Raw genomic sequence first — 14226 nt, 5'->3', positions numbered from 1 at the left:
TCCAGGTCGAATGTGACTGAGGCGATTAAAGAATCTCGGAACGTTTAAGCACGGGACCTATACCAAACAGACATCATGTATTTGTCTATAGATCATACACAGTCATTGTGTCAGTCAGTTTACAATGGATGAGCGATTCTAGATAAATTGCGAGTAAGTGTCGTGTCAATCATAGCAGCCCTGTCCACTTGTAACGAGAATAGTGGGCCCTTCGAAACATAATTATTCGCGTGTATTCTCCCTAGCAGCCTCCACACCCAAGCCCGTTCTCGCCAAGTCTTCTTTTCGAGCGAAAATCTCGGCCAAGATGAACGCAGCGAGGTTAGGATCAGACCAATATGCAGAATGTGCCTAGGTAACGTCAGAATGAGCCAATAAGGCCTAAACAAATTCACGATCAAAACTCACTGTAATCATATCTATTAAAGGATGCAATAAGGTGAGATCAACGGGATCCGGAAAAAAAATGGGAACTATTGCTTACCGAAATAACTACTAAGATTTCCCTCCGAAGGAAGTGCGAAGTCCAGCGTACCACGGGGATTGAGTGCCAAGAACCTATGTAACAATGAATGTGTTTCCAAAAGTCCACAATCAAACCAGAAGTACCGTCGCTCTTCTTTCGTTCCCACCACTGTCTCCACTGACCCGCCCAGCTCGAACCCACTCGACGCTTTAGCAGGCATGCGAGGTCTAGACGGACTCCGAGATCGTGGTGAGGGCGTGACCATTCCTTCCCATAGCCGCGATACACGGGTCGAAAAGGACGAGAACATAGGTACGCTAACGTTCTTGATGATAGACGGAGGTATTTCCTTCGCTTTCCTGGAGTTTAACAAATCATGAATACAGGGTTCCTCAATATTGTGTATTTGTAGATCACCTTGCATCGACCGTCGGGTTCATCAGGTAGCTAACAAAAATACCAAAATGTCAATCCAGAATTTTTTAACAGTCTCACTTTAAACTCCTAATACGCACGCGATTGGATCTGAAGGGTTGAAAATATTGTAAAGCGAGTCAACCTGCAGAAGGTTTAGAGAGAATGTATTCGAGCGTGATGTCAACACATACCGCAAGACACCCGAAAAGGCCTTCCTTAACAGACTAGATAATAGAGTTGAGCTTAGGGATCCGGAAATGAGACGCATACAACGTACAGCCTCGTCTGCGGGAGAATTCATCGTTCTTTCCCGACCCTTCGCATGTGTTTAGTTTAAATGAAGAACTCGGAAGCGTGCTTAAATACCTTTCTGGCAATAACTTGCGAACGATTGATGTGAACGAAAAGCGGGAAAGGGCTACCAATCATGAACAGACATCTTTAAAGGACAAATGTCAGTACCTCAAAAAGATGTTAGAAAGGACGCAGGAAGGATGCACGCAGTGTTGAAAAGGAAGAGATGTGAGAGATCTCTAGCATAGGATGGCTCCATCTCTGACAGTGGAGGCTGTATAGTCGGTTGATTACTCAGGATGTGTCCAGCAAGTGCTGACCCGAGTGAATGGGCTAAGATGTGCTGGTATTGTGCTTCATTAATCCAAATAACTTGATTTCTGAGAAGGACGACAACGAACCACACGCCCATTCTTATCAAAGCCTGGATTTCGCGCACACCAAAGTCGATAAATACGATTTCTAGCGAAACATTAGTCCAGCTCGACATAAATAGTAGCTTGTCATTACTCACGCTTGCTTAGCGACCTGCAATACATAGATTTTAGTAACTCACTTGTATTGACATTCAATGAACTTACCGCTTGTATCATACGGTCTTTATGCTGACTAATTAAAATGGCCTGTTAGCCGAGCACAGTACAATTTGGATGATCTTACCTCAGAAAATAGGGGATGTCTATCAGTACGTTGTTCATTAGATCACGCACGTAAGGAACAGTATTTCTAATCGTTATGTCTAACCAGTCAAATTTTCAGCTATTATTAAGTCTATCACAGGTTTGGTTTTGCTTACCATTAAGGGTGAAATTATTGTCTATTCCTGCAGCTTCGCGGCGACTTTCCTCATCAGCACTCAGCTGGAAGTTTGTCCGCCATTGAACTGGAAGGAACTGTACTCTGCGATCGCGCATTACCGAGGCCAAGGCGGGTGTTGTAGACTGTTTGCTATAAAATCATATTCGTTAGGACGCATATATTCAGCCAGGACCGTGAAAAGAAAATAGTACCGAGCTATTTGTCGGAAGAGATTAGCCGCATAAACAAAATTGTATCCTTCGTACTGGCTCGCAAGCTAACATGCCATCGACGTTAGCAGCGCAAAACTAACAGCCATGGGAAAAGGAAAATAGCGTACCCCTTGTCCTATCCCGTGAATAATTAAGACAAGATCCATAACGTTATCCTCTCCATCCTCGTTTCCTACCCGAATTGGTTTCCTTCCGCGACTGACGCTCCTTCGTGGTTTCTTAATGGTGGCGAATTTGACTTCTCGGGCATCCTCCTGTGAAGGGACGGCTACGCTGTCTGATTGGTACCCAGATTCTTCGGTATTGGCCTTGCGCTTCGTAGGAACGCTCGCAGATCTTGCCCTAGTTTGTACAGGTCCTGCTTCTGCAGCCGCCTCATAGCCTCTATAAACAGGCTTTGAACCAGGATAGAACGTCAGAGTCGATGGCTTCGATGAAGAAGTTCCAGGAAGGAACGAGAAGAAGCGCTTGGACGAGTTTCTTGATATGTCAGCTGGTTGGAATAGTAGACACAAATGGGGTAGAACCTACTGGACGATATATGCCTTTGAACTGTTTTCGAACACAACACTTTGTGTCTCATCGAGAGGCTGTTTCAACTTGGCATGCGCTTCGGAGCCTTGCTCAAATGCCGTCGTGAGTTCAATTTCATATGCTGGGAGGTAAGGCTTGACGCTTAGGTATAGCTCTTCTAGTTGTTCTGCCAATTCTCGAGGGACGGGATGATGCTATATTGAAGATATACAACATTGGTTTTCGGATATCAATAGTCCGTAGATTATAACAGCACGAACGTCATCGTAGAACCAGAGTCCCCGGATAACTTTAATAGGAGGGGAGTTCATCTTCCAGTATATCGGGCGTAGCTATGATTATTTTGACAACGTCAATGCGTGATAAGAAACAGACGAGTGAGACGGACGTACACGCATTCTCCTCACGTCTACTTCGAATAATTTATCCCTTGCAATGGATACGCCGATAATATCTTCATCCTCATCGTCAATGTCTTCAGAGTCTCTCGAGACTCCTTCAGTACTTTCATCCTCCTCCGCAGCTTTGCGTTCTTCATCTGATAATTTCCGCCACGCAATTTCACATTCACTGCTCTCCTCTGCCGTTAATGCTTGCCAGTCCTTCGCGGTCGATAAGACCACTGGCGCAGTTGGGAGTTCGAGTAGCGCAGACGCACTGAGAGGCCGCATCCATCTTACTGCCAGTGCAGGAGCAGGAATCTCATCGGATTCGGACATGGTGAAGAGCAGAATGCAAGGCGCGTCAGACGTTGCGGGACCGCGATTAACCGCCACACACGTTTCTACAGAGTCGATCTCCCAATCAGGAACTCTCTCCACTCTAAAATCAGACTTCTCAGGTCAACTACCGATTTCCTCAAAACATCGCTACTTATGCTCTCAGCACTTCGTCTGCGAGTTGCCCGACGGCCAACTGCACCACTCGCAAACATTCGTCGATGGCTTGCGACGGAGACGTCCTTACCAACATCTCGACCACTTGAACAGGATGAATCGGAGGAAGCCCAGCGTCTGCGCTACGAAGCTTTCCTCGCGGAGAAGGAGCAGGAACCGCCCACTCGTCCTCAACTAAACATCCCCGTCAGTCCTAAACATGGCCTTTACGCGTTCTTTCGTCAGGTCTCAACTGAAGGAGGGATGTCTTTTGAATATGAGACCATGGAGGGACAACACAAGGCAGAGACGAAAAAAGGTGAACTACGACGTTCCCTTGATCATTCGTTTTTTATTTATTTATTTTTCTCCCTAACTTTCTACAGGTCGAAGCTGGAATGCCGTGGAGCTGCGAAGAAAATCTTTTAAAGACTTGCATACGTTATGGTACATTGTCCTCCGCGAACGAAATTTAATAGCGACCCAGAGACAAGAAGCCAAACGACATGGTATTTTCGACGAACAAATGGATCTGAGGGAAAAGGACCGAACGGTATGTCTACACTCATTTTCTATGGAGTTATGGGTCATAATATGGGAAGCAGTGCCGCAAAACTATGGCTCGAATCAAACAAGTGCTGAACGAGCGAAGGCTGGCGTATGAACAGGCTTACGCTCTCGAGTACGAAAAGCGGAAGGCGAATGAGGCTGCAGCTGCTAAGAACAGCTCTGATGTCCAGGCCGCTGAGCAAAATGCTGTATCGGAGAGTAACGTAACGGAAAGTAGAGCTGCGACGAATGGCAGAAGACCCAGGAGGGCAAAGCCTAGGGTGGCAGCAACAGCGTAGTTAATATTAATGGAGTCCTTATTATACTATCGCACATCATCATAGCTAGACAATCAATCTATCCTCTATTTCATGTTATGCCCTTGGTCTTCGACTGGGATTTTTGGCAATCCATTCTTGCATCTCCTGTCCACCCGTAAAACAGTTCTTGACAGCTTTGTCTTCTAGTTGTTCAATTTGCCTTCGCCCAACCCTCAGAAGATGTTCTATCGCGTTGAAGTCTCTCGGTGAGATGGACTGTGCATTGCGATGGAACGTATATCGAATATAAGCACTGAACTTTGGTTGTGTGTGAGGCGGCTTGGTGCGGATTAAACGCAAGGCACTGAGGTCAATAATTACTCAGCACGGAAGTGTATGTGGCATGTGAGAACAAACGCTTGCCGACGATAGAGAGCAACAACGTCTTTCTGTAGACCAGACCTTCTCATCGCCGCGTCGCACTTGGATGCATGTGTCTGCTGGTTATGAAGTGAAGGTGAAATGGCGGCACGAGACTGATGTCGTAGTTTGCGCGTAAAAAACGCGCTCCGCGTCTTTGGCTCCGACGTTCATGTCGCGTACCAACCTCACACAATTCCTGCGCTCTCACCAATGCCGCAGAATAGGAGCAACACGCTATGTCAATGCTCACACATCGTCGCGCCGAAAATATGCGACGAACTCCGTCGCTTCGTCTACGGCAGGACCACAAGATCCTGAAGCCTATTGCCGCGAATTCGTCCGAAAACATGACAGGGACTCATACCTAACCTCGCAGTTCTTCCCCAAAGCCTTACAACCTGCTTGTTTTGCCGTACGAGCGTTCTACGTGCGTTTCCCGCATCATTCTAACTTTATAATACTTTTCACTCATGAAATATTATTATCTAAGCTAGAGCTTGCCATGATCCAAGACTCAGTGTCAAACCCACTCATCGGACAGATGAGGATGCAGTTCTGGAAAGATGCTATACAGCAACCTGGTGCTTCTCCTCACCCAATTGCAGTAGCGCTGCACAATGCGTCGAAAGGCGCACATATCGCACCATATCATTTAAGGCGAATTATCGAAGCTCGGGTACGTCCTTGAACAGGTCTGGTTTATATATATATATTTGTTGCTAATGTTTCTTGAAGGACATTGAGCTTAACTCACCATCGCACCTCAATATGGATACCCTTCTAGCTCACGCCGAGTCGACAACCTCAACCCTGAACTATATCCTTCTATCAATCCTCGGCTTGTCATCTTCAGACACATACTCGCATGCAGCCTCGCATATAGGTGTATCACAAACCGTCTCAACCCTCTTACGAGCCCTTCCATATCATGCTTCCAAAGGAGTCATGGTTATCCCTGCAAGTATAACGGCGAAGCATCACGTCAACCAAGAAGAAGTCTTCCGTCGTGGTCCAGCTGCATCCGGTTTACAAGATGCCGTGTATGAGTTTGCTATCGTTGCAAACGACCATCTCATCACTGCACGCGATATGTTCAAGGGGAGTAATGGGCTTCATGAGGTACCCAGAGAGGCCATGTCTGTCTTTTTGAATGCCGTAAGTTTGTTTTATTTTGAATATCCCTTTGTTCGTTCTGACATTACGTGCGTCTCAAGGTCCCAGTACAGAATTACTTGCGACGTTTGGAAAAGGCTAACTTTGATGCTTTCAACCCAAAGCTGCAGTTGCGCGATAGTATAAGGCTGCCTTGGCAAATCTGGAGGAGTTATTACAAAAGCGAGTTCTAAGGGCAATCCGACTATCGCATGGACCGTTTTCCTCTCAGCTTAGATATGTAGAAGTGATCGAATCGCATGTGTCGACAAATCATAATTGTGGTTCATGGCTTAGAAACAAACCCACCTAGCTCAATGAAAGTACAGTAAACTCTAGATACACTAATGTACCCCTCAACAGAGTAACATATTGATCTACTTATACTACTATTCCGTTGTTGTCAAAAGATATATTTGGTCTTGTTTTTGTCCGTTAAGATCGACTTTCCAAAAACAGGCGCGATCATTGACTTTTCCGTGTTTTCACCATTAACTTCCTTGACCGCGTCTCTCGACGTCAGTCGGGCTCGACTTTCGCAACCATGCTAAATCGAATACGACAATCAACAGCACAAGTTCATCGCTTCTTCAGCACCTCATCATGTCTCCGAGGTCACATCTCAAACGTCGGACGCGCACCCATCCCCATTCCACAAGCAGTAGTCCTCACTCCCTCACCTTCCGAAATAACCGTGAAAGGACCCCTCGGCACCACCTCAGTCCCTCTCAAACCATACGTTCAACTCTCCTTCCCACAACCCGAAGTCCTCTCAGTCGGCGTTGAAAACTCAGCAGTGAAGGAGCAAAGACAAATGTGGGGGACGACGCGTTCGCTCATCAACAACGCAATAATCGGTATGACGGAGGGTTTTACGGTACCTGTTTACCTTGTTGGCGTAGGATACCGTGCTGCGTTAGAGGACGACCCGCGTGGAACGACGGAAGGAAATAGTGGGAAGAGGCTTAATATGAAGGTTGGGTATTCGCATTCCGTGTTTGTACCGATTCCTGCGTATATAAAGGCTGAGGTACGGTTACCGACGAAAATCGTGTTGAGCTGTACGGATAAACATTTGCTTGGGTTGTTTGCGGCGAAGGTGAGGTCGTGGAGGCCTCCGGAACCATACAAGGGAAAGGTATGTGACATTCTTATTTTGCGTGTTGCCTTCAGTGGGTATTGACCTCGTGTCGTGCAGGGCATTTTCGTGGGTGACGAGACGATTAGAATAAAGCAGGTCAAGAAGAAATGATAGATCCTCTCGCAATACGCACTGCTATATTCTTTATTATGTTAAATCATACTCCCATGGACAAACATTTGCGAAGCCATGGAAATGCTAATTACGTGGCAAGCTTCAAACCAATTGTGCAACTCAAATTTCCTTCATAAAGAGTGCTAGCTGTCCAATGATTCAGATGGCCTTTTCTGCTCTACTGCCAGGTTCCAAGTTCCTGCTAGTACTTATTTAGAGGATTCGAATATGACCAGCAGTGTTTTCTTAGCACGGATTGTATCAAATCAACAGTTCCATGTTTCTGCACATAGTATCCCTCATTTTCAAATGCAGGTAATACTGTATAATACTTTACAGGAGCATGAGCAAACAAAATCGAATTTATGTGTACGAACTTAATTCTTACTTCAATACTTCTTTGAGTACGATTGATGTGTACGTAATACGCTACTCGCCACAGAGAACCGACGCGGCACACTCAACTCGTCTTCCTCCAACCTCGACACCTAGGGGGTTGCACTACATAGTTCTTCTCTCCCTTTGTTTCGGCTTTACCTCTTATTCCCATTATGTCTGTCTGTCCACCATACGCGCCGTTCTTCGGCTTCGCGGGCGTGTCCCTTTCAGTACGTGTTCTTGCAATAGACTCGAGAGAAGTAACTGGACTGACTGACGTTGTGTGCCGTAGATGATATTCAGCAGTACGTTTTCTTAGCCTTTCAAAGCTATCCATCTATTTGGTATTTAAACGAAGCTACGCATAGCTGTCGGGGCCGCGTACGGAACTGCAAAAGCAGGCATAGGCATCGCCGGTCTGGGCACCTTCAAACCAGAGTTGATCATGAAGGTTCGTACACACACTCTCCCTTCTTCACTTTTTACAACAAACATGTTTAACGAAACTAATTAAATGTAAAGTCACTTATCCCGGTCGTCATGTCTGGTATCATCGCAGTCTACGGACTAGTGGTCTCCGTCCTCATCGCTGGCGGTCGTAAGTCTAGAAACTTGTTGACGAAAGAGCCTGGCTCGCCTAACGAACAAATCATTCTGTGGCGTAGTGAGCCCCACAGAGGACTACTCATTGTACAGCGGTTTCCTACACCTTTCCGCTGGACTAGCTTGCGGATTAACAGGACTTGCGGCGGGGTACGCCATTGGTATCGTTGGCGATTCAGTACGTCTCCTTTCCCGCTCGTGTCCTACACCGGCTTATATTATCTAATAGTGTGTACGAGCATACGTGCACGAATCAAAAGTCTTCGTCTCAATGGTCCTCATCCTCATCTTCGCAGAGGTGTTGGGCTTATACGGGTGCGTGATTCTAACAAATTACTTCTATCTTATCTAATTTTTAACTGACACACCATTGATTTCACTAGGTTAATCGTTGCTTTACTTCTAAACTCAAGAGTCGACAACACTGGCTGCTAGTCTGTGTTCCATTCCATATCAATTTACACATACCAATATTCCAATTCCAAAAAATGCAATCCTATTTATCATCCAAAACAAAAACATCTTTTTCCTCCTCTCCACTGAGAAAATCGGGTTCGTCATATTTGTCATTGGAGTTCGTCAAGTCATAGAGAACCACCAACAGATTCCATCGTCTATGAAAGTTAGAAATAAACATGAGAAAAGGTGCATTCCATGCAATGGTGACAACTCACGAATGGCGATGCGGTCGGTCCATCAAGAATAGCAAGTTCTTCCTCTGTGAAAGGCAACCGAGGAACAATAGATGTTCGGAGAGGAATGAGCAGAAGAATTATAATGGGAAATCCAATTGATGCTTAAAAAACAGATTATTAATATCAACCTTACAAAGTTGAATTTGTGTTACTCACCTATGGTCTGCACGATAGCAAACGTTGCTCCGAATCCAATTAATTGTATCAACGTGAAAAGAATGATACGGGATGGCCGGACTTTGCGAAGCGGTTCATCCAGAGGCGTAAGGTGTTTGTCCCGAATGAGGTAAAGCATCTTCGTCGTAACTCCGTTTCCTTGCAGAGCATCCGCTCCCATGAACCAGCTATAAGTCCAAAATTAGACGGCATAGGATTTTCAGAATAAAAATAACGTACAAAAGCCCAGCAAGTACACCTCGAGGGATAAGATGCAGGATATGCAAGAACGGGCCAGTAAGAAGGATAAGACACATAGATCCTTGGCTGAGATTCGAAACGCGTTGTTCAACAACTCCAATAGGCACCTCATGATAAGCAGGACTGGGATCGGGTTCAGGGTACGGTCCATCTGCGCGTTTCTCGCTCTTGCTTGGACCTGCACTGCTGGATGGATCTTCAATGTCGTCTTTTCGGTTTCTTCCCATTATAAGCAAAGAGGTAGTATGTATGGGAGCCTGCGGAATGAGTCCGTTCGGTGCTGGGACACCGAGAAGGCCGGCAATGAATGTCGTGATCCCGAGAAGGAAGAAGTCGTAGTGGAAGCCAGGTGGTTTACGCAAGGGAAACTCGGAACCTTGTGCAATGAGCGACTAGATTTATGCAATCATTACTAGAACTCAAAATAGTTTGAATGGTAAAAGCTTACGGAGACGTTGTGATCAAAGAAGAACAGGACCCATAGAACGAAGCCAAACGGGAAGGCAATTCCGACCCATTTACCCGGCAACTCCCAAAAGCGAACGAGCCAGTCGCGTCCGCCGGCAGGCTGGAATGCGCCAGAAATAGGCAACGTTTCGGGGTTAGCAGTATTGAAACGGCCCCAATAAGCTAAACCCGTCGTAGCCTGGAAGACAGCTCTTGAATACAGTCGATACGAAAAGCACGCGATAAGAACTCACGACGAGCGAGATTGGCATGCCATAATCATCAAAGAAGCGACGGACGTGTCTATGGAAATAGGTTGTGCGTGCGAGCGACTGGAATAGGAAACATGCCACGAGCATAACGAGCGCGAGGATTATTTGCACGAAAGCTCCGTCGATTGACGAGTGACTGAACTGGCGAGTCACGACCTGCACGCCGTACTGAAGGTACACCCAGGATACAAAGAACCCGAATGTATCGCATGAGAACCGGGTGACATATTTGAGGAAATTGCACCCTTGAAACTCTTTAATTCTGAATTCTTAGTTGCAGATGGAATAACCTACAGTTCAGAGCTGCGGTTATCCAATGCAGTATAGCTCCCCAAAGATACACCCAGCCTACAAACTGTAGGTAGTCTGGGGCATCGTCCTGATTTTTAATAATATCAAAAATGGTCTTGTTCAGGACAGTGATGGGTCCTGCAAATTCAACGTTCAACAAACAAGCGGATTCTTGCTACTTTTGACCAACCTGTGACGCCCGCAATACAAAGCGGCTGGGCGCCAAAGATGGAAAATATGAAGGCAGCCATGAAGGAAGATAGCAGTACTTCCGCAACTCCATATTGATTCGTGGTCTCTATCAAGTCTAGCGAGAACGCGATACCAGGCAACACGCTAACGCGCACGGTTATCTTATCAGCACCAGCCCATCTCATCCGAGAAAATAAGAGTCATAAATACCCACTTTGCGAAAAATATCAATAAAGTCGCCGGAACAACTCTATAGTTCCACGCTTCGGTCCAATCACTGACGTAGTATGGAGCGCGGGACCGAATGTCCTGCGCAATACCGTAGAACGGACGGACGGATGGTAGTTTTGACCACACAATAAAACTGCGCCGCCGTTTTGTACCTTGCCTTGCTGACACGGCCGTTGACGAAGGGTCGGCATCGCGAAGCGTCGTACGTGCTGTCTGGTCATCGTTCTGATCAGACTGCTCGTTTTCGACCTCCTTGTCACGGAAGGCAATTCTCTCTTGTCCGTCCATATCCGTTTTGGATTCGCCGTCGTGTTTCACTTGAGAAGCAGACATTATTGCAAGGCCATCAGAGCAGGTCGAGCTCTAGAGTCTAGTGGGGAGTACGAGACGAGAATTACACTACAGTGGAACAAAGTGGCGAGAGATAAAACACGTTTGTTTACAAAGCATTTGCTCCGATTACCACGGTGCGGATCACCCAGTTCACCACCCCAAGAAGCCAACAAAGACTCTTTTGGCAAGAGCCACTCCACTATAATTCACTACATATTGCACTTTTACCACGACTATTCAGCACGTTGGTACCCCAAAAGCTACCTCTGAATTAGAGAAGAGCTCGGTGCTGCTTAGATCAATCAAGCTCAATTTGCCATTGGAATCTGATTCATTTCGGATAATGTCCAGTCCACCAAAGAGGAATTTGGCTTAGTAAATGCAAGTTTAAGTTAAAACGATCTTTCTATTACATGCTAGCTTTTGATCTAAGTCATGCCAAAAAGTGTAGAACACTGTTTTGGGAGATTCTACCAGATACTCTTGTCCTTTCATATCCATCCTGAACACACATTTGTGTTTTAAATGCAGAAATAGGACTGCAAGGTCATTGGGCCCTAATGGCTTGAGTCCTAGAGTAGAGAGAATGGAGACAAGTAGTACAGTGTCAGAAAATGTGAGAGAGACAAGATTTGTTTACAAAGTACCAACGACCACAGTGCATATTATTCAGCTAGATCACATTCGAAGAACTTATAATTATATAGAGAGGAGCAGGCTTGCAACATTGGCAACGAATGGTATAAGGTCAAATCCTGAACATACTTCTAAGTAGTAAATGTAGTGTTAAGAAGGAAACCAAGCTGTGCACCTATGTCTGTTTCTTGCACGAGACAAAGCAAACAAATTCCCAAGCCCTGTACAACGAACGATAATGAATCGGTATCGAGCTCGCAAAGTCTTCCTACCTTGCATATTGCCTTTTGCCACGACTACAGCACTTGTCCACCAAAGACAACTCCATATCAGAAGAGCTCGTAGCTAATCAGATCAATCAAGCTCTCTTGGAGTCCAACGCGGTCATGTCCTCCATATTCCGCCTCCACAAACAACACCTCGCCAAACTCGCCCGGTCGATGCAGCCGATGAACAGTTGCAAAACCAGGAATTTCTTGCTTCCTTACGAGTGCATCCCTGCTAGTCTGCCGCTCTTTCTTTGCCGCTTCGAACCCAGCCCAGTCAAATCCTTGCAATTCACTAGTTGATTCGGGTAGAGCAGGCAGGATTGGAAGAAATTGATCTACAATGCCATCGAAGAGAGATTGCGAATGTGAGTGCGGGATCTCGACATCGTCTTTGGAATGCACGAGAAGTATGCGAGACTTTATCGTCTACAAAGTCGAACGTCGGTAATAATGGCAGTATTTCGGAAGGACAGACATACTGGAAGAGTCTGACTAGAGTTGAAGTGCGTAATTAGGTATTTTGCGAAAAAATCTGACAAGACATTGAGATCATGTAAAGCTACATTTCGTCCACTTTACCTTGTAGGGGAGGGTAAAAGTTAAGAGGCTGTAAAATGGGTATCAACCCGAACAGGTGGTAATCGTATAATAGCGATTTGATAGATGTGAACGGTGCAAGTAATATAATCCCTCTTGGATGAATACCTGAAAAGTTGGAGCGGATTATACGTCGGAACTCAGAGCAGTCACTTGAATACATACCTTCCTTGGCCAGTTCTGCTCCAAGTCCAGCAGATACACCAGTTCCGAGACTCAGCCCGACCAAAAGCATATTTTCCGGTGTGGCGCCATGATGAACGGCCCAGTCCCATGCGGCGCGCGCATCAGAGATAAGTCCGTCCTCGCTGGGTGTTCCCTCGGAATCTCCAAAGCCGCGGTAGTCTATAGCAAGGACATTGGCACCGAAACGAGATGCGTATGTCGAACAGTGCTGAACACGGAACGACATAGCACGACTCGCAGCGTTTCCATGGAACAACAGTATCGTCGGTCGCGTTGAAATACTTTCGGATATCTCGGTCACGCTTGGAGGACCATCAAAAGCTGTCTGTTTCTGGTTCAACGGAGGAAGAACAAGCCAAGCTCCGAGTCGGACATTGTCACGAGTTTCTAGTTGTATGTTGAGGGACCTGCTAGCTGATGGCCCCCACCAGTTGTTAGAAAGGCTCAAACGAAAATGCATCATTTGTGCCCACCGGGAAGGCCATGTTTTACTGGATTGTTGAAGTCCACGAATAGCGGCAAGCGGAGCGCATGAAGGTAAATCGCACTAAGTATGGCAATGCAGTGAAACGATCCCGATCAGCAACTAATATCAGAGCTTCGTTGCATGTACTGACTGTCTTTGGAAGTACGGGATAGTGAGAAGGGACAGAAACACGAGATAGAGCGCGCAGAGAATGAGGAGCAGCTGCTGACCTCGCACCAAGAAGGCGTCCATTGCAAAACACAGGGCAACCCCCGATAAGGCAGGTCATAGTCATCTTGATCTTCCACCAATCCAAACAAATTGCGTCACGAACTCGTGACGCGCATTCATTTCGGAAAAAGGTTCGGGGCTTAGTGTATACGCCCGTTTTCTGCGTGCCCCCCGCCGTCTTCCATTCGACGCTCGCGGACACGATGTCTGTCGGCGACGAGCAGCGCAAAGGCGACGCCGAGAGGCCCGGGTTCACCTCTTCCGAAGCAACTCCCACCCCGGCTTCGATCAAGGAACCGGCATCCTCTGGCGCGAACCCCGCATCATCCTCTTCATCTTCTGCAACGAGTTACGTTTATCCTGTTCGCTCGCTTCTCTCTGGCATCCAGCCAGCTAAGCACGATCAGTCTCTGGGCACTGGGATTGTCGGTACAGTCGGCGCCGCGCCCACTTATTTAAGCATGTCCCAAGCTGCTGCCCAGCTGAAGCGAGAGAGGGACCTTAAAGATAACCAAGCACGAAGTTCAATGGTGCCTTCTAAGTCAGACGATGCAATTTCCTTGTTCAAGGATACAGAAGATAGCCCGTTCATCCCTTTGCGTGGCGAAGCGAGCGTTTCCGAGCCTGTCAACCCCATTCCAAAACACGACTCTGCGTCTAGCCAGGACCCTACGCCGCAAAATGAAGAAACTGCAGTTTTAGGAACCGAAGGAACGAAGAACGACT

General features: G+C 46.6%; 6 protein-coding genes across 6 annotated transcripts; 3 read left to right on the top strand and 3 right to left on the bottom strand.

The window, feature by feature from the left end:
* Positions 1–117: 117 nt before the first annotated feature.
* FOMMEDRAFT_171452 (uncharacterized protein) lies at positions 118–3461 on the bottom strand (the record flags this gene model as incomplete). The annotated part of the gene is made up of 20 exons (XM_007271832.1): positions 118–351; positions 409–419; positions 485–558; positions 610–825; positions 884–913; positions 982–1025; positions 1075–1107; positions 1161–1199; positions 1250–1301; positions 1384–1520; positions 1579–1639; positions 1692–1705; positions 1759–1786; positions 1838–1916; positions 1974–2125; positions 2188–2252; positions 2316–2688; positions 2740–2936; positions 3003–3074; positions 3135–3461. 20 exons carry the CDS (start codon positions 3459–3461, stop codon positions 223–225), a joined length of 2133 nt encoding a protein of 710 aa, XP_007271894.1. The 3' UTR covers positions 118–222.
* A 156-nt stretch (positions 3462–3617) lies between these two features.
* FOMMEDRAFT_162450 (MRP-L47-domain-containing protein) lies at positions 3618–4465 on the top strand (the record flags this gene model as incomplete). Its single annotated transcript, XM_007271831.1, has 3 exons — positions 3618–3936; positions 4004–4170; positions 4223–4465. The coding sequence occupies 3 exons, from the start codon at positions 3618–3620 to the stop codon at positions 4463–4465; spliced, it is 729 nt and encodes a 242-aa protein (XP_007271893.1).
* Positions 4466–5018: 553 nt separating this feature from the next.
* Positions 5019–6195, top strand: FOMMEDRAFT_162448 (uncharacterized protein; the record flags this gene model as incomplete). Its single annotated transcript, XM_007271830.1, has 4 exons — positions 5019–5276; positions 5340–5525; positions 5585–6004; positions 6064–6195. 4 exons carry the CDS (start codon positions 5019–5021, stop codon positions 6193–6195), a joined length of 996 nt encoding a protein of 331 aa, XP_007271892.1.
* A 339-nt stretch (positions 6196–6534) lies between these two features.
* On the top strand, positions 6535–7386 carry FOMMEDRAFT_130060 (ribosomal protein L6). The gene is made up of 2 exons (XM_007271829.1): positions 6535–7139; positions 7200–7386. Exons 1-2 carry the CDS (start codon positions 6546–6548, stop codon positions 7251–7253), a joined length of 648 nt encoding a protein of 215 aa, XP_007271891.1. The 5' UTR covers positions 6535–6545; the 3' UTR covers positions 7254–7386.
* A 338-nt stretch (positions 7387–7724) lies between these two features.
* Positions 7725–11174, bottom strand: FOMMEDRAFT_114936 (uncharacterized protein). Its single transcript, XM_007271828.1, has 15 exons — positions 10766–11174; positions 10550–10695; positions 10363–10497; positions 10051–10313; positions 9798–9995; positions 9329–9741; positions 9089–9276; positions 8912–9033; positions 8621–8851; positions 8467–8552; positions 8300–8415; positions 8157–8232; positions 8003–8085; positions 7927–7939; positions 7725–7864 (listed from the first exon to the last, which is right to left on the bottom strand). Exons 1-9 carry the CDS (start codon positions 11113–11115, stop codon positions 8822–8824), a joined length of 1845 nt encoding a protein of 614 aa, XP_007271890.1. The 5' UTR covers positions 11116–11174; the 3' UTR covers positions 7725–7864; positions 7927–7939; positions 8003–8085; positions 8157–8232; positions 8300–8415; positions 8467–8552; positions 8621–8821.
* A 646-nt stretch (positions 11175–11820) lies between these two features.
* FOMMEDRAFT_114932 (alpha/beta-hydrolase) lies at positions 11821–13521 on the bottom strand (the record flags this gene model as incomplete). Its single annotated transcript, XM_007271827.1, has 6 exons — positions 11821–12446; positions 12500–12552; positions 12600–12725; positions 12783–13217; positions 13277–13350; positions 13421–13521. 6 exons carry the CDS (start codon positions 13519–13521, stop codon positions 12081–12083), a joined length of 1155 nt encoding a protein of 384 aa, XP_007271889.1. The 3' UTR covers positions 11821–12080.
* Positions 13522–14226: the final 705 nt, after the last annotated feature.

This window comes from Fomitiporia mediterranea (genome assembly GCF_000271605.1).
Source record: "Fomitiporia mediterranea MF3/22 unplaced genomic scaffold FOMMEscaffold_18, whole genome shotgun sequence".
Classification (NCBI taxonomy): Eukaryota; Fungi; Basidiomycota; class Agaricomycetes; order Hymenochaetales; family Hymenochaetaceae; genus Fomitiporia; species Fomitiporia mediterranea.
Note: the sequence above shows the minus strand (reverse complement) of the source record. Positions and strands in the feature narration are given on the sequence as shown.

Excerpts from the sequence above, each read along its gene's own strand:
- FOMMEDRAFT_114936 (XM_007271828.1), bottom strand. The coding sequence starts at position 11,115 with ATGTCTGCTTCTCAAGTGAAACACGACGGCGAATCCAAAACGGATATG. Across the intron at positions 10,314-10,362 it reads GATAACCGCAGCTCTGAACT|GGTGCAATTTCCTCAAATAT; the intron begins GTAGGTTATTCC and ends AAGAGTTTCAAG. Across the intron at positions 9,034-9,088 it reads TGCTATCGTGCAGACCATAG|CATCAATTGGATTTCCCATT; the intron begins GTGAGTAACACA and ends CTGTTTTTTAAG.
- FOMMEDRAFT_130060 (XM_007271829.1), top strand. The coding sequence starts at position 6,546 with ATGCTAAATCGAATACGACAATCAACAGCACAAGTTCATCGCTTCTTC. Across the intron at positions 7,140-7,199 it reads CGGAACCATACAAGGGAAAG|GGCATTTTCGTGGGTGACGA; the intron begins GTATGTGACATT and ends CGTGTCGTGCAG.